The sequence below is a fragment of the Mauremys mutica genome, chromosome 3 (genome assembly GCF_020497125.1).
Source record: "Mauremys mutica isolate MM-2020 ecotype Southern chromosome 3, ASM2049712v1, whole genome shotgun sequence".
In the NCBI taxonomy this organism is placed as follows: Eukaryota; Metazoa; Chordata; order Testudines; family Geoemydidae; genus Mauremys; species Mauremys mutica.
In genome coordinates, this window is record NC_059074.1 from 80,634,241 (window position 1) to 80,653,998 (window position 19,758).

Here is a 19,758-nt window from a genome sequence, read left to right on the forward strand (position 1 = left end):
GGATCTCCCTGAAGCCCCAGGGGCTGGATTGGGCCCCACCGCGTTAATGAGCCTGTCTGCCACCTTGAACCACCCAATGACAGGTCCGCTCCGCTTAGCCGGCCGCGTCGCGCGACTCCGGCGGGACCGTGCGGATCCTCCTCGCGTGGGGAGGGGCAGAAAGTTGGCTGGCTTGGTGGAAGCAGGCCCGGGTTGGCTAGAAGCAGGAGGTGCTCGAAAGGCGGGAGTCCACCGGCTCCCACGTGGGGCCAGGCTTGGAGGGCGCCGGCGCGTCTGGTCCCTGCCAAGCGGGTGAGTTCCTCGGCAAAGCCAGGAGCGCCCCTCAGCCAGGTCCTGGGACCTGGCTCCACGTGGGGGAGGAGAGAAGGGTGGGTGACTTGACCTGACCAGCCGCAGTGGCGCTGCCCCTCCCCCTCGTTTTCGGAAGAACCGCAGCAGCGGCGGATCTGGTTTTAATAGAGACCATCGCACCGAGCACCAGGCACGTCTGATCTGCACGAAATAAAGGACACCAAGCGCGGCGCGCATGGGCTCCCTCTCCCCCCACACACCCACCGGCACGTTTGAGTGAAATGGGCCATCGCTGGCTCTGGGGAGGGGAAGATGGGGCTTCCAGCGCTGAGTGATAATAGTTAAAAAAGGAAGCCCCCCCCCTCCACCCCCTTTTCGATGTGGTTATCACAGGGCAATGGCAGAGGCGCGCTCGCTTGCTTTTCTTGATTAGCGACCTGAGCAAAACTACAACGTGTTTTTAAAACATGCACAATCGAAGTTATCTTAAGAGCTCAGTTTTCACAGTGTTAAACATGAGTTTTGATTCAAATACACGGAGGAGTGGAAGGGAGTATTAAAAGAAATCGGAAATGAGAAAAAAATTAAAACCAGAGAAGTTTTAGAAACATGACAAATTAGAAAACAGGCACCAGAGCTCTGGCCGTTTTGATGCCAAAGGGGTCCTGGGGCAGCTTCATTAATACGATTCTTTCTCCGTGTAATTATCTCAACGAAAAAGCCTGTTTTCTGCGGGGAGGGCAGACAGCGGCATCTTTCTAACGCGTGAAATATGACAATGATCCTCGAATTTCCCCGACCTGGGTCTGCTTAAAAAAAGAAGTGTTTGTGGCCGATTGTTTGTGAATGAATTTTGGAAGGTTTTTGAGCGTTCCCAGCTGGCAACCGCTCTCTACCTTCCACAAAACTTGAAAGGCTGATGTCCTTTGCAGGAAATGAATGAGTCGATAACATCTGACACCAGTGACCAGTCCGGTGACCCCAACCTTAATTCCAGTAATACTGGAGGCCTGAAAATCTCAGTAAAGACCACTTGCAAATCTCCCCCTCCCTAATACGCCTAATGTACACAATCAGCATTTATTTTGTAGTGTAGGAAATCCTTTGCAACTATCTCTTATACTTGCATTCAGCTTTCTTTTGCTGTTTTCACACTCGTCCCTTTAATCTGATAAAAAAGTATAATACTGTATTGCTTTTTTTTTAAAATCAAACTATCTGGAAACAAAGAACAGTTTCTCCATTAAAACAACAACAACAACAACAACAACCTGGGTCAACTTATTTGTGTCTAGTATCAGTAAAACCAAGAGTCTAGTCTCCATAGCATTTTTCAGCCAAATGCCCATAGAGGAGGCCAGTCTCAGAAGAATACAGACTCTTATAACAGATACTATCAAAAAAATAAAAAATTGTATCTATAGATGCCTCCTGGTTTTGGTAGACATATCAAATAGTTGATAGATATTTTCATATATACACTACATTCGTTTGACTTTACATATTCTCTCCAGCTGCCCTGCTTTTTATTTTTCCATTGATTATATCAGAATTGAAATTATATATAGTAGTTCACATATATATGGGAAATACTTAGTTTTTAATCTTCCACCTAGATAAAGTGAGTTGAATATTGATTTATCTTAGTAAAATAATTGCATTTATTAGGAAGTGGAAATGAAAAAAGGAATGGTTTATTGCACAAATGTGTAAAGGCAGGTCAGTGTAGGAAGTCGACCTCCACTGTTGAAATAACCTATAGGAAATTTACGGTTGAAGACTGCAAAGGAATTTCAGGATTTAGAGCTTCTGCTCCACTTGCCAGATTGCTTGTATTTTTACACTTTTGCCCACCCCCTTCTCTTTTTACCAAATGTTCAACTGGGCACCTTGTTATTTCAAACAGAAATTAAAGACAAAGGAAAGTGATTTACACACTTTCCTGAAAAGCAACAAAAAAGAGTAAACAGGCCTATCAGAGCAAAGAGGTTTTGCCTAATTGGGCAGACTGAAACAGCAAGTGCTTTGAAATTTTATAAAACAATTGTATAAACTCTGGGCAGATCACAGTTTGCTGTTTTGGCTTTTTATTTATTTATGTTTGTGTGGATGGGATAGGAGGGGTAATGCCACTTTAATCAGAAAATAATTCAACCCAGTGTTCTCGTATTTTAACAAGGTATAACCTACCTTTTCAATGTTACGGGGGCAGAAGTGTCCGAAAAAAATCTGTTTATGATTGTGTAGTGCCTGTGAATAGGATGTTTACTGACAAGAAAAAAATGGGCAATGTGGTTTTATATTGTTCATACCTAACCAAACATATATATTTATCCATGTTCTTCCCCAGGAAGAAAAAGAAGGAAATAGACACTTTTGATTAGTATTTTTTTTCTTAACATATTAAAATGTATTATTTGAAATAGGTGCGACCGAAGTACAGTAGTAGAAATAACAGATGTGTTTTTTTCCTACTTGTATACCTGAGAGAGGTCCAATGCCTAGGGAATTCGTGAAGGAATAGGTGAAAGCTGTAGGCTATCAAGCCCGTTAGATATTTTTTTCTTGTATGTGTTTGACTCTCCCACCCACTAGTAGTGGAGATTTAAAAGTTAAGTCTCCAGCCCAGCATTATTCCTCTTCTCTTTGTCTTCTTCCTCCTGTTCTTTTTTTTTCGTCTTCCTCCTCCCTAGCAAATCCTCCTTTTCTCTTTCAGCCTTTCCTCCTCCTCCTCCTCCTCCACCACCACCATGCTCCTGGAGAACAATCGCTGCTGATTGAGGTTCACTCTAATGCTAGGCTTGAAAACTGGGCTCTTATTTAGGAAGTCATTAATCACATCCCCTCCCGCGGAAAGAGATGGCGGAGAAACCTGTGAAGTGCAATCCCTCGCCCCATCCCCCTCCAAAAATGTTTTGAAACGCTAAACCTCAACACATTCTGAACCATATTAAGGTGATATCGCGTTTCCGGTACGCGTTTCTTTTGAATATGAAATAGTCATGTGAAACAAAGGGAGGAACACCAGCGATTCTCCATGTATATGTTGACCCCAAGTGTGCATATGTTTCTGAGTATAGTACATATAAAGTTTTCCTGGCAACCTCAGTAGGTTAAAATAAGGTGATTAGCCTGTTAAATTCCATGAAGCAGTCGAATTTTGGCTAACGTGTCTACACGAAAATAAATACGAGGTTAAAAGGCAAAAATACAGTTATGATTCAAAGGTGTTTGAATGCCACTTTTATTAAGGAAGTAGCAACACTTGAAAATTTGTACATATTTTTGTACATATGGCAATATGCGTAGTAAGGTGTGTATCTGTACAGAGTGCACATAACATAGCATATGTGATCCTGTATACATATTTGTGTGTCTAGTCGCATAATATATCTCCTCCCTATGACTGTACATATATATAGTAATAATCTCAGTTGTATGCCTGAGGTGGGGTGTAACTATGTAGCTATACGTGTATTTCTACATATATGTGTATATACACACGCGCACAGAAACCCCCAAAATACGTCATCTTGATTTACCGTGAAGTGTGAAAATTAGCTGTAATACAAGTTCGTATTTGAATTTTCTTGTTCATTCATAAATTATTTTGGTGTGTCAGCCTAAATTGAAATGGCGATTGGCTACTTCAGACTCTTGCCAACCCCTTAAGGATCCGATGTGAAATTAGTCGCAAGAAAGCATGTAATTGACAAAGTCACGTGTGCGTAGGGGGCCAGAAACTGAGGGAGAGAGAAAGGGAAAAATCAAAAGAGGGAAAGCACATTAGACCATGCGAGCTAAATTTGTGATCGTTCAAAATCAGGATGTTAGATTGATGCAGAAGACCACTTCGATCCAAAGGGAAAGTTTTCATCTCACGAGTTTGGAGCAGAGGGCCCGTGGGGCAACATGGCCGAAGGTTAATTTTCTTATTCTATTGTTTTTCTATGATTTTTTCTCTCTCTCTTCCCCTCCCCTTCCTCCTCTTTTTAACCCCACTAGGCACCATTCTTTTTTTTTTATCAGATCGCGCAAGGGGGCTTTCTACAAACCTATTGTTACGGATTTCCAAAAATGTTCCGTACCGCCCACACCGATTCACACAACTTGAAAAGCGTTCAGGGAGCTATTGTTTGAATTGTTCCTGTACGATTAAGCACAGTTTCAGTGGTGGGATGAGAAAACGTTTGTACACCTGTCCCCCCAACTTTAACTGAAAGTTATTCCAAGGGGTGGGGGGTGGATGCACGTTGGAAAATAGTGCTGGATCCGCCGCTGCATGTGCAATAACACGTTGTTGTGCAATCTGCCCCGTTTTTGCTCATTCCCTCTTCACCCCCACCCGCGCTTTACAAGAAGAGAATAATTTAGCTGAGCATTTCTGTTGGAAAATGGGATCGGTCCTAAACCAGCAATATTCAAGTAAAGTATCGCGTTCTGTGGTGTAGTATGGCTGAAAGTTGGCGTGAAATGGAAAAATACACGTATATACAGAAACGTGGGCTGTTCTGGGAGAAAGAGAGCGAGCGAGCGAGCATATGCGTGGTTTCCTCTCTGTTACCCTGGCTGCTTTTTGGGTTGTGGGTTTGCTTTTTTTAATGGTTTTCTCTGCAGGGAAAGAAAACGGGTTGATTTTGTAATGTGCGGGTGGTGTGGGGTGTGTGTGTGTATGTTTCTCTCCTCTGTGTAGCAATCCCTTTGTACAAGGCAAAGGACATTTACCAGAATTTAACTCTTTGCTTTGCATCTTGTGTCTGTGTCTCCCCCCCCCCCCCCCCGCCCTTCAGGAGGGGCGAGTAAAGGTGGAGACGAGCCCGGGAAGTTGCCGGAGCAGGAAGAGGAGGAATCCCAGGTTTTGCACGGAACAGGCCATTGCAAGTGGTTCAATGTGCGAATGGGATTCGGGTTCATCTCCATGATCAACCGGGAAGGAAACCCTTTGGAGTCTCCAGTTGATGTTTTTGTACACCAAGTAAGACCAACTTTTGTCTCCCATCTTTTCCACCCTCCCCCCTCGGCCCTTGGGTTGAGTTCAATGGTGATAGAGTTACACTGGAAGGGAAACAATCTATCGTTCTAGATATTTAAATGCATCTGTATATATGTAATAAAAACTGTTCTAAGAAGGGGTTCTATCTACATCACCCCATTAAAACTCAAATAAGATCAGCATCCATAGTTGGTGGGTTGTGCAAAAGGATATTTTATCTCTTAACAATGCAAGGCTGGAGTACAAACTTTTCTTTTTGAATTCTTTTTTTTAAAAATCCCAAATCCTGTTTTTAATAAGGTTTAAACTTTTCAGTTATGTCGTCTGCTCAGGAGCAGATAGGTCCTTCTGTGCAAAGGTAATTAAAAAAATAAACACAGAAAAGGATACATAAATATATTCACCAATTAGGTCTGTTGTGAACATATTTTTCTTTTAACACTCTTCTTGTATAGTTAGACATTTTTAAAAGTAGTTCATCCCAGATTAGTTGGTGAAAAGTAAATGTAATTAATAGGTTTATTTTGCAAAATACAGACCTGAAAACATCCCTCTGATAATACATGACTCATCAAACTCAAACTGTGGATGTGTGTTTTAAAAATCTCTTTTGGAAAACAGATCCAGTAGTAAATAAGACTAAGGACACTGTCTCTTTAAAGACACTGACCATAAAGACGTGTCCATTGTTTATATTTTTAACATACCTAACTAATATCTAGAGCCTTATTTTGTACATGGAAACTCTAAGGAAAATGTCTTCATTTGAAAAAGCTTCAGCTGCAAGAAATGTTAATCAGGAAGTTTAGAAAACTTCCTCCAAGGTTATTGACGTGATTTGTGAGAAACCAGTGTGCCTAGATCTCCCACATGCTTGTATTAGTCCCAAATTGCAAGAATGACATTTTGAATTTCATCAGCCTTCTCAAAAATGTTGATCAAAGAAAAAGAAAAGAATATCTGCAAAGTTTAAAGAGACTGTTTGTTTCAGGCTGGGTAATGGCCATGTCAGGAAAGCTAAAGGCATCTTAACTTTTCAGGTAGTTGTCCATTTCCTATGACGTTTACAATGATTTGGGGGAGGTTTTGTTAAATGATATTCTATCTTGATGGTCTAGTTTTATTCCACATATTATTGTACATTTGGGCTCATTTTCATCATTCACATTTAAGGAATATATATTTAGGATGAAGCTGATAGGAGATAACTGAAACCTAAGAAACAATGTCTGCTGGCGTGTTGCTTTGCTTTGTGGTGGTGTTTGGGTAGATATTTGACCTTATTGTGATATGTCCACCCCTGCCTCCAGGGCCTACTTATCCATAGTGTCTGTTTGCATGTGGAATTAGTTATAACTGTGAAATAAAATAGAGCTTTTATTTTTAATGTAAAAGGAATACTTTGTTTTTAAATTTTTACACTTCCTGCTTCGCACTGTCAGGCGTGGATGAAGCAGCTCCTTTGCTGCTGCTTTTCATGAGACCGAATTACTGAAATCATTATCAAATCTGTTTTCCCCCCTCTGAACTGTCTTTAGGTCATTAATTGATCTTTGTAATTACATAAATGTATTTTATAGATGAAAGAAAGGGGAAAAAAGTTCTCTGTGTCTAATACCTTGGTATATTTTGTTCTCTTTGCTCCTCTAATATTAAAAAAAAACAAGTGTTTAAAGGATAGCAGATTGATTAATAAAATATTTGAAAACAGTATTCTTAGAACTGTGTAACTGCAGAAAGATGTTAAGTGATCATATTATGTGTAGGACGTTGCTACTGATACACACTTTAAAGCAAGTCCTGTAATTTACTTACACAATGGAAAATATTCATAGAAAGTCAAAAGATAATCTAATAAAATTGTAGGAAATGTTGAAGCCAGTTTGTCTTTTTTGTCACATAGAAGATGGGGACATTTAATAAGCCAATAAGTGAGTTATGCTGGTGTGTGTAAGAGGAAATAATTTCAAGTGTAAATGTTTGTAGATACTGTATTAATCTACATGTCATAAATATTTGTATGGATTTACAGATTTCTGCTGGCAAGCAATGCCATAAAAGATAGTATAGCTAATTGGTTTAAACTGTGAACCTCATTAATAATTTTGAATTTTTCCTCAAATATATGTCTTAGTGCACTAATTTATCAGTGGTTCATAATTAATTGCTCTCATTTCATCAGAGAAAGTATTTTAATATATCTCATTTTGTTTTTTCTTGTGGAAATATTCATTAGATACAGGGCTTATGGTGACACTAGTCTCTTCTCTCTCCCAAAGGTTTAATATAATGGGGGGAAGCAATGCCTAACTTCATTATTATAGAATACATTGTGCTACTTGGCTAGCTGATTTGAAGGTGACAGTAGCCACTGGTGGATAGATAGTCACAACAACATAAGGCCCTTTTAAAATCTGAAATGTTATACAAAGAAGAGATTGCATGCTATTAAAATAGAGTCTAGTATCTGTACTTTCAGTGGGCCCCATCTTCCAAAGCTGTACTCATGCAATTAGTTCTTAATCATTTGACTATTGAAGTCAGAAGGATTGCTCATGTGAGAAAGGGTTTGCAGTTATATTATAAATTTGTCTGGATAAATATTGCTGTATGCAATTTTAGAATTAGTGTGTCTTCTACTACAGCACCTACTTATGTACAGGGGCATAGCATACATACAGATACCCGACAGACTTTTTAGATACTATGTATCAGAAAAAAAATAGGAAAAACCCACTACATAATTTAGTACCTATACAGGATTGCTTATGTAGGATTGTTCCCAACAAATACACTTTTAGTGTTTTTTCTAGCCTAGCTTTAAATATTCCAAATGATAGGATTTTCCACCCCCTTCACTTGAGAAATTGTTCAAAGCCTAAGAGATCTTGCTGTCAGGAAGACTTTCCTGATATTCAGTCCAAATTCCGTTTAATGATTTCATCCTATTATTTCCACTTATATTTCTTGTAGCACTGTAAATAATTTATCTCCCTCCATGGTGTTTACACCCCTCAATTATGTGTGGACTATTATCATGTTTTCCCTTTGTCATTGCTTAACTAAGCTGTGCATATTTAGGTCTTTTTTAGAGCCCATACTTCTTTAAGTCAATAGAAGTTCTGTGCATGGAACAGCTGCAGTATTGAGCCTTTAACTCTTCTTTTTAAGTTATTCCCTTCAGCACTCTGATTTTGATTGATCTTCTCTGAACTACCTTCAGCTTGTCATTATCTTTCTGGTAATGAGGTACTCAGAGCCAAACCCATTATTTCAGATGGAAACATACCAGAGGTCTCTCTATATTTATATATTATAATTAAAGTAGAGTACATTTGTAAACATTTACACTCAACTCCTTTTCAGCTTTGGTTTGGATATGCCAGTCCATGTATTAAACGTTTTCATGCTGATCTTTTGTTTGAGCTATTCATTATTTCCAAAAGGAAGTTATAGAATAGTTAACCTGTTTGTTTCTGAATCACTTCCTACTCAAATTGCATTAATGGGACTATCATTTTATTTTTATAAGAGTAAACATCATGGGCTAAATTCTGCATAGTGTAACTCCATTGACTTAACAGCGTTGTACAATACTGGTTTTGGCTCAGTATTGTTGTTCTCTGCACTTTAAATTCCACATTAGCTGCATTATAATCGATCCTGTCTTTAGTGGGGGATGCTTGTATTTATCAGAGGGTAGAGCTGGGCCTAATGAGTGTGCAATGATAGAAGCTTCTTGTGATTCTGCATAAGTTTAAGTACAGCAGTTTAAAAGGTCTACAGTTCTGTAAACTAAAAGGGATTATATGTGAGGTTTTAGTCCCAAGATCACAGTAAAAGGGTTGATGCTTGAAGTTAGTTTGATTGCTGGGATGTTTGTATATAACTTTTTTTTAACCAAGGGAGAGGGGTGAGCTCTGACCCACTGTAGGTCCCTTCCAGCTCTAATTATTCTATGGTTTACCTTGGGAAGAAGGTTTAACTTTGAAAGTGCTTAACAAGATTGTTTATGTGGTCACACAAAAAAGAGCAGTTTTTGTTGGTTTTAAATGTAAATAGAAGCAATTTATAAGTGTTTATTACACATGAAAGTTTCATAACCTTATATTGTTTCTGAATTTTCAAATCCTTGCCTAGGTGGATTTGTTTAGAAGAGCAGATAGTGGGGATGTCTTATATTAGGATCTGGTCCTGCAGTCCAAAATTATTGCCATAATGGGATTGATTTTTGCATAAGGATTTTAGGACCTAAAACAGGATGCTTTCTATATCTGCATTTAAAGGACTGGCATTAGCTAAAAACACACATTTCCATCTGAAACTTGTTTTAACTACTATTCTTACACTTAAGTTTACTGAAACTGGAAGAAATCTGAGGCATTCCCCCCCCCCCCCAGTTACTTTGTGCATTTGACTTCATTTTGTATATAGTAAATTGCACTCTTTCCCTTGTTTTAGTGGGTCTTTCACACAACAAGTGATAGAGAAAAAAATCATCAAAAATAATATACAGTGTAACTGTAAAACAAAAGAAACAAAAATATTGATTAGAGAATTTAGGGGCAGATATAATACCCCAAATAGAATCTGTTTTTCAGCTATTGTTTTTAATTACTAGATTTTAAGTTGTTTGTATTTTTAAGATTAGGCACCTGATCATGCATTTCTTTTGTATCCAAAGCTGCTACTGATGTCAACTAGGGCATGCAAAGTTTTATTGGTACAAGAAATACAGGACTTGGCATAATGTATTACATTTAATATCTAATGTCCCTAATGTTAGGGTCTAGATCTTCTCCGTGTAGGGGGGTACATTTAGTGATCTAGTACATCTCTTTCTTACACCTCTACCCCGACATAACGCTGTCCTCAGGAGCCAAAAAATCTTACCGTGTTATAGGTGAAACCGTGTTATATCAAATTTGCTTTGATCCACCGGAGCGCGCAACCCACCCTCCCCCCGACCGCTGCTTTACCGTGGTATATCCGAATTTGTGTTATATTGGGTCACGTTATATCGGGGTAGAGGTGTATTATGATCAGGGCTTGAAAAAGCTTGCACATAGTGACCTGAAGTTTTGATGAGCAAGAGGGGAGAATGGCAGACTGTTTTCCCCTGCTGCGTGCAACATAGCAGTGCCACTTCGGAGTACAGCAGTCTCTGTGTGAGACTTGCTGCTCCTAACCTGGCTTCCTGAACTGTTGCTTGGGGGCACACAAACCCAAACCCCAATCTAAATAAAAATGGATGGAAGAGACTTGAGGAGCCAGGAGAGAGAGAGAGAGTGAGGTAGGTTTAGGTGAGCAAGTGAGGAGCAAAATGTGTGTCTTTTGACAGCAAGGGTATAAGAGGGAACAGGCTTGAATTCAGATCTGCAATAAAAAATCTGGGCCCAGCTATTGGTACTGAGACTTGCTCAGGGGCCTGAGCCCATTCATTGGGAATCTAGGCAGTGGCTTGTGGGGGCAGTGTGAGCCCAGGGCCATCATGGAATAGTCATGTGGGAGGATTCCAGGAGAGGCGGCAGAGTGGACAACTGATGAGGGATTCCTGGGGAAGAGAGCTGCTCCCTTCAAACCAGGGTCAGGAGTGTATAGGTTGGATGTTTGGAAACAGCTTTAAAATGCTGGGTGGAGGGATTTGTGGTGGTGTTTTAGTTCTGGTGAACCACAAAAAAATCTTAATGAGTGTTTACAATATGGTTAACAGTTAACTAAACCAACCTCTCCTTTGGGAATCCTAGTAAGGAAGCCTTCATCTGTGATAAATGCCTCTGAGCAGAATCTATTTACATTTAAAGCTAACATCTTTGTGCGTTTTTAATCTGAAGACATATGCAGTATTGGATTCCATTGAAGTCAATGGAAAGACTCCCATTGATGCGAATGGAGTTGGATCAGCTCCTGTCATGCTAAGCAATTGTAAATATTATTTTTTTCCAGGCATAAATCACAAATTATTACACCTTCAGGGGACCTACTATTGGCCCAATTATTTGGGACCAAATGCTCCCTTGCATGAGCAGAGGGGAATACAAGTCTACAAATCCTTCTCCAGAGCATACTTCTCCCTTCCTCCAACTCTGAGGAAGTCTTGCATGAGCTTTGGAGGATGGGAGGAGGAGGACATTCTGTTTGGAGCACTTTTTACCCTTCATACAGTGACGGTATCCAAGCAGATATATGTGCCTACATTAAAAGAAAATCAACTTGGAGATTTTTGTTGTTTGTTATTTGTCCTGTGTTAACACCAAGAAGCCCCAGTTAGGGATCAGGGCTCCATTGTGTACATTCTATATACAGTGAAAAGACAGCCTTGCCTCAGAGAGCTTATAATCTAAGTAAATCACATTGGTGTGAAAATTTTGTTCCTAATACAATTACTGTAACTGAAAAAATATTTCTCACTTTCTTTTTTAAGTTTACTTACCTTGTACTTTGACAGCACATTGTTTAGAATCTCTTTCTCCTGTATAGCCAGTCAGGATGACATCAGTGAAGGCAAGGTCAGACGCTTAGATAGGCTGAGATTCTCTAAAATGTTTAGATACCTAACTCCCATTGACTCCAGGGGAAGTTGGGAGCCTAAATATCTTTGAGGCCCTTGGCCTTACTCCTTTGCTGAAAAGCCCATTATAAATATCAACAAGAGAACAGAAGAACATGTATAATATTTCTTAAGGGAATCTAAACAAAATAGATCTGCTGTTTAAAGGATGATTTTCCAGAAACTGGAATTTCTAAAAACGAGTCAATTGAATTATCAATTACATAATTTAATTGGCAGTAATCCTTTTATGTTTTTCAAGGGTTATTCACTCAGGCCAGGTCTACACAAGAAACTTTTACCAGTATCATAATATAAATGAGGGCTGTGTTTCTTTAAGACATTTTTCTACCAGCAAGAAGCCCTGCTGTAGACACTATTATACCCGTAAAATAGTTGATTTTGCTGGTATAGTTTAATTCATTTGAGAAACGGGTATAAGCAATTCTGGCAACATTTTTTTGCCAGTATAAGCTGCATCTCCACTAGGGGAAGGTCAGTATAGCTATTGGGGCAATCTAGTCTAGGGAAGACCTAATCAGGTTCCAGGGTGACACCACTGCCGACCTGCCTTTCCTCTTCCCTACAGACAGAGTAGGTGTTTTTTTTCTATAGATGCAAATGCTAGGACTGTGGGAGCATAGCTCCAGTTGGGGATGGAGAGCCAGAGTTAGTAGTGCTAGCTTTTTAAGGGAATTAAGGTTCATCTGGATGCTGGAGATCAGTACAGTAGGCGAGGCTGCATTCTTGGCCCTTCATATTCCATCCTTTGGGTAGATCCTCAGGATGGTAGAATCCAGCCCAACTCTGACATCTCTCTGAGTGTCTGTAGTATCAGCCCTAAACTGTAGCATTCTAATGTATAAATTAAACATGTTTTGCTGTTACTTTAAAACATTTTAAATATGGATTATTATAATAATGGGAGTTTCTAAATTATCCAGTATTAAAAAAATAGTTATGTGTATTCTGATTCCATTTAATTGGTAGTACAAGAAAGCTGTCACTAAATTAGCTGTGAAATATTTGTTAATTAGTATGGAGAACATAACTCTTGAGTTAATGATCACATTTAGTTCTATGATCGTCTCATTTTCACAAGAAAGATTTATTTTAAAACGTCTCATTCTAATGAATAACTTAAATTATTTTTCCTATAACTATGAATATTAGTGAAGAACAGAATGTAGCAATATTATATTTTCATATTTTAAATATTTTTTTACCAAAATTATAGCAACATATTAATAGTTTAGAGCTTGGCTTGTATCTTTTTTTATTTTTTCCAATTGAATGTTAGTGTTTACGTTGTTATAATTTAAAAATATGACTTTATGAAATGACAAGTTTATAATTTGTAATGTAGTCATTTCCTTTGAGTTGGTTTCAAAAATTCTCTTTTGAAAATATCCTTGTTTCAGTTGCGTGTTAGAATATATCCAAGCTAATATTTATGTTGAAGTGTTTCAGAAATCATTCTCTTTCAGGTGTTCATTACATTAAAATGGTCTGTGCTTCCTCAGTAGTTACATTTAATATGTTTATGAAATGTATACATTTGTTATAGTTTGTTATATAATGGAAAAATTAAGCTTAAATCTACATCCTGATCAGAGAGAAAACATAGATAATTTGTCCTTAAAATATTTGTGGGGTACACAAATAAAAAAGTGAAAGTAACTCATTGTTTTTGTTTTATTTTAAATATAATTAATGAATGTTAAAACAATTTAAGCTACTTTGTTTTTTTCATTTTCTATTGTAAATCCCCTTTATTTTTCGTAAGGTGAATATGATACTTTGGACCAAATTCCATTCACTTTACTCACATTAATAGTTCCTTTTACTTTCTGGGAGTATTTGAGTGAATAAAGTGATCAGGATTTAGGACCTTATCAAGTGTTGTATAAAGTAAAATGGCCATATTAAACATTTTATCTATTATCTATTAATTAGGATATTTGGCTTGTAAGAATCATTGAGAAAAGGCATATTCAATATTAATTTGGAGCATATGGAATTGGCCCAAAACCTGAGAATTCCTTCATTGTTTTTATGGAATGTATACAGCTTTATTAGAAAATATTGGATATTATTATAAGAATAATTATACTAATGAGTATGTATTTTAATCAGTGAAGCTGACACATCAAAGAAATATTTTCCCAGTCGAGGTCCCCTATTAATGAGTCACAGTAATTTATAGATACACAGCTTTATTTTTCTACTATGATCTTATTATAGTACCACTTGAGGCTCCCTTACCATTTTTGTTATAACTTTCTATTGTTCATAGGTATATCAATTCACATAACAAAGTTATCTCTCAGCTGATTTAGCATAAAAGTGCTTTCCCATGTGTAATTTTGAACAGACTAAAATAAATGCGAACATGGTTGTTTTTGAAGTACAGAAATCCTTAAAATCTCTAAACTAACCCTGTGCACTAGCTTTAAAACTACTCCATTTTTTTACAACATTTTGCAAGGCATTATTGAAAAGTCTTGGTCAACTTTATAGGCTAGTTTCAAAAATACAATATTGGCTGAAATATAGGCTTTAAAAGCATTTGCTCTGTGTGTGCAGTAATGTCTCAAGAATGCTTACTAGACTTTTGATATTTGGAATGTACAAATGCATAAAAGGCCTGATCCAAAATGCACTGAAGTCAACTGAAAGACCCATTGGCTTCTGTAGATTTTGTATCAGTCCCATATAGATTTAATATTTTGACATGTATTGATATCATATACTGTTGAGTTGTATGGTCTAAGACATACAATTTGGGCATTTGAAGAATTAGCCATTGTTGATGTGAAACTAGAAAATAATGAGTTGAATGAATCATTAGCACATCTCTTATCTCTGCATGTTGTCTTTTTTTTAAACTGCCATAAACAATGAGGTCAAGAAATCACATAGATCTATGTCAAAGGGACTGAGTTGAATCACTCAGACAAATTCAGGTCTATTATACGTAAATCATTCCACATTGTTTTTCTTAGGTATTGCAGCACAGAAGTGCTAAATTCTTCCTACCTGTCTTACATGAGCAGTCCCCTTGACTTTTGAAACCCATTCAATACCTACGCCCAACATGGTGGATTAGGAATGGATTTTAAGCCTACTCTCTGAATTTTCTTGCTGATATGGATTTAATTCAAACCCTTTGGCTTGGTCATAACTAAAAAGTTAGGTGAACCCAGCTATGTCACTCAGGGGTGTGAAAAATCAACACCCTTAAGTGGTGTGATTAAGCCAACGTAGCCCCTGGTGTAGACAGGGCTGTGTGGATGGAAGAATTGGTCCTTCAACCTAGCTACCGCCTCTCGGAGAGGTGGATTACTTATGCCAATGGAAAAGCCTCTCCTGGTGGCATAGGTAGTGTCTACACTGAAGCACTACCACTGTGCTGCTGTAGCGTTTCCAGTATAGACAAACCCTTAATGTTATTTAATCATAGCTTTCTTGTGGTGAAAGTGAACTGTAGTCTGTCCTGATATAGTCCCTGTGAGATACATAAAGTGTAAATTAGCATCAAATTTGGTCCAGTGTCTCTAATTAAAATTTGTATACTGGTCCTTAAAATTATATAATTTAAGATGTTGTAGATCACAAGTTCATGGACCAGACTGATTATGTAACTCGTTATATCCTGTTTACTATGTACTATTTTCTAGTACAATATATGTGTGCTATGCGCCATCTCATATGACTAACCTGTCAATAGACTACTAATCTGCCAGTCTGCTTTGATGCATTAAGATGTGAAAAGCTCCCATGCTGATAAGGCATTTTTAGTTTTTTCTGTTGAAAAATTACTTAAGCTCAGGGCATCCTTTCCCACAGGAAGGAAGGATGTCGGAAGAAATTTGTGCGATGATCCCCAAATGGAGTGATATCCCCCACCCCACACATACACATCCTGTTGATGGGTGCAGTTTGCCTCTCCAGTGGGAAATGCCATGAGAACTGCCCCAAACTTGCAGGTTGAACCATGGTGGAGGCCTTGTACCTCCACACCAGCTTTGAGTATTGTGCTCAATATAGTATGTTACTGTATGAATGGATATGTATTTTTATGAACACATATGGTTTTCTGTGTTTTAATAAGTATATTTTTAACTGCCATTTTAAAAATATTTCTGCAAATTGAACTTTAATATGCTAAAGTGTAAATTAGCATCAAATTTGGTCCAGTGTCTCTTATTAAAATTTGTATTCTGGTCCTTAAAATTATATAAGTCAATGGATGTTATTTTGTAAGTCTGCAATTTTTTTTGAGAACACAAACATGTTTTTTTTTTAATAAACTAATTGATACATTGTTTTTCACAGAGGGTAAAACTCTTCAGGAAAAATCAGTCCTGGACATGTTTTCCTCAAAGAAATCAATACCTTTCGAAATAGCATATCATTTTATAGGGAGGGGTGTTTTTTTGTATTACTGCAGTTTAATTTTTAGTTGCAAAGTTTTAAAAAGTATGTATAAAGGAGTTTTTAAATATTACTGTTGTTTATTTTTAATGAAAACAGGCCATACCATTCCATGCTTGTCATGCTTGTGTGTATTGGCTTAATCTTGCAGACTTAGTCACATGAGTAGCCCTACCCATTTGGGTTGACCCATTAAATTGAGGACTATGTCTTTTCATAAAGATTTCTAGGGCCAGGCTCTAATACAGGAGCATTTTAAACACTATCCCTTTGGAAAAGCAAAATTAAGTCTTAAGAGCATTTTTAACCTTCTGACATTTCAATAGTATGTCTAATGTTTTAAATTGTAGACTGAGCAGTCTGTTTCTCTTTTTTAATAAGACTATGGTTAGAATAATTATATATAGGTATCAGTACTGAAAACAGTTTTTGTGTACAAAATGATGTAGTGCTTATGTATTCATATCTGTTTTTTACAGTATCTGTTTCATTTAGTATTGTTTGTTTAGTTCACTGTATAACTGGTATATGTACATTTTTCAGTAGGAAAAAAGTGAGAGCTAAGCAATATTGAGCTCATTAGATCTGCTGTGAAATATAGCTATAATATGTTATATTCTCTTGAGAAATATTGAGCTAATCAACATGAAATGATTGCCTTCTGGTGTATCATGATATCATTATTTTGTAGAGAGATTAATATAGTCCACTTGTTAAATTATTATAAAATTTGAAATAATTTTCTAAAGCAAAAATGATTAACGCATCTTAGTTTTAATTAAGGAAAAAAGTCAAATTATCTATTGAAGGTCCAGGATATTTTAGTTAGACTTTAAGGGCCCCGTCTTGTTGAAATCAAAGAGGGTAAAATCCTGGCTTCTTTAAAATAGTGGCAGAAATACCCATTGACTTCAGTGGGGCCAGGATTTCACCCAAGGATTTTTTGCAGTGACTTCAGTGAGGAAAATGAGGCCTTAAAACACAAGTTTCCTATCAAGTAAGCATTAGGTTTCTTTATATGTTGGGTGTGATTACTCAGTATAGCTCTGTCTATTTCCAATGGGAGTTTAGTAGCAAGCGCTTCACAGCCTTTAAGTAGCAGAATGAAAAGGAGATTAATTGTGTAGCCATTTCATTTGCATGAACGTAAGTTTATATATATATATATATATATGTAATGTAGCACGTTTAGCTGTGCATGTGCACTGAAGGTAGCGTGTGACCCCCTCATGTTTACATCTTATGTGAGAGAAATTGCACCATTGGCTTCCTTTGTTTTGTTTCACCAGGTTCTTAATGGTTAGTTCGAATGCAGCTTCACCTTTGTGGGTATGCAAGTTTAGAATTCTTAGGGTTTCAAATAGACAATAAATATTCTCAAATCAGCCTTCTTTTAAATAATCTATAGCAGAATATAGATTTATAAAAATCTACATTTTAAGAGAAAGAATCCTATTAGTATTTTGTTGCGAGACTAATATATTTACTATCTGTTATTTGAATAACTTTTGTCCAACACTGTGTATTTAATTTGGAGTATACAGCTCATTATTAGGCACTTCTATGAGGCACAGTTGCATCAGTGCCAAATTGTAGAAAATGATGGAAAGATAGCTAGTTCTCTTAATCTCTGTGGAAGAAGATTATCAAATAACATATAGTTTATTCAGAACTATGGTTGAATTTGCTTGTTAGAAGATACTAAATACACCTCTACCCCGATATAACGCTGTCCTTGGGAGCCAAAAAATCTTACCGCATTATAGGTGAAACTGCATTATATCAAACTTGCTATGATCCGCTGGAGTGCGCACCCTTCCCCTCCCCAAGCACTGCTTTACCGCGTTATATCCAAATTCGTGTTATATTGGGTCGTGTTATATCGGGCTAGAGGTGTATTACATTACTATAGTAAAAAAAGAATTTTGACATATTTATTACAGAAAATATTTTCTTTGTCAATAACACTTGTTCAGTTGTTGAACTGTCTGGTTTCCATGAAGCAAATGGTGAGAAACAGTAGTAGGAGATCTGTACAAAACTTTCCAGCCATATTTATAATATCAATTTTTATCTTAAAAATCACAGTAGAATTGTATTTGTCAAAAGCTAGTAAAATAAATCCAAATGATAGCCAAAATAAACCAGTTTAAACATTACTGATCTGAATTGTTTAATATAAAAATGACGTGTGTATTAAATGTTTATTTTTTAAAAGAACATTTTGCATCTTTCAAAGCCTCACTGAATGAATATGTCTAACCATCTTTGCTGTTTGTTGTTTTTGATCATGCAGCATGCTGTGTAAAGTAATCGAAGAGACCATACTTATTTTCAGATGGATTTTATATTGGTCAGTGCCATTTCATGACCATTCCATTCCCAAAGCAATATAATAACTTTTGGTCCATTACTGATTGTAGATACTCTGGGCCTGAATCTCTACTTACACCTTTTTTATGCTCTATAGCTCTATTGATTGCAATAGAGTACTACACAGATGAGTGTGGAGCATCAGACCCTCTGTTTTCACCCTCTGGCTTCTTACACAGATATATCTGTGATTTCTTTGATCTAAATGTTTTATTTATTCCTCATTCACTGTGTGATGTTCATATTCAAGTAGTACATGTTTCTTCAGCCTATATAAAACTGGCTTAGTTTCCTGCTGCCTTTATAATGAGGGTGCTGCAATCTAAACAGGTTAAACACTGTTAGTAACTCCATTGGTTCAAAAGGATATTTGAATTGAATTACTTCAAGAATAGTTTCCACTTAAGCATATTTTTCTCCAAAGCTGTCACTTTGAACTGTATGAATAATAGCTGATTATTACCAAAACTAACATAATGAACAGAACACCTGGAATCCTTTTTTTCAGCTCTTCAATGTTTCTTTTTAAAATATTGATTAAATGGCATGATTGATTCAAAGACACAATCAGGCCAATCCTGCTCCTGTTCAAATTAGTGGCAAAACCATTGACTGCAGAGGAAGCAGGATTGGGTCCTTAATTTGACTTTTTAAAATGAATGATTCAAAAACAAAGCATAGTTGTGCATGAACCATGAGCCAGTTAAGGTTTTAAGTAGAAGAAACAGATACTCATTTTAAAAGGAGGCATATAATATATTGCAGTTTTCTAACAGATATAATACACCTGGGCGTTCCATGAACTTAAATAAATTCAGTGTGATTTTTTGTATGTAAGAACAGAGTAATTCAGAGGTTAAGTTGTAAACAGAGTCTGCATGCAGATGCATTTGGATGTGTGCCTCCTTAACAGTTTCCTCCCCCACTCCATTGAAGAATTCTGAATGGTGAGGAATTTGCACCCTTTTGGCTCAGGTTGCAGCCTCTCTTGATCAAACCAGGGAAGCCAGGGTCAGGGGCGGGCTATTCATTGCCTATCACTTCCTTGGGCCATTTATAACCCAGTCCTCTGCCTCTAGTTAATAGTGCTAGTGATTGATGTAGAAGATTCAAA

At 37.3% G+C, this 19,758-nt stretch overlaps 1 protein-coding gene across 1 annotated transcript in view; it reads left to right on the forward strand.

The window, feature by feature from the left end:
* Positions 1–4,044: 4,044 nt before the first annotated feature.
* The window catches only part of LIN28B (lin-28 homolog B), a 114,817-nt gene continuing 99,103 nt past the window's right edge, over positions 4,045–19,758 (forward strand). The window contains exons 1-2 of the mRNA XM_045011020.1: positions 4,045–4,213; positions 5,082–5,266. Of these exons, the coding sequence (XP_044866955.1) occupies positions 4,204–4,213; positions 5,082–5,266 (195 nt within the window). The 5' untranslated portion in view covers positions 4,045–4,203. The remainder of the gene's footprint in view (positions 4,214–5,081; positions 5,267–19,758) is intronic.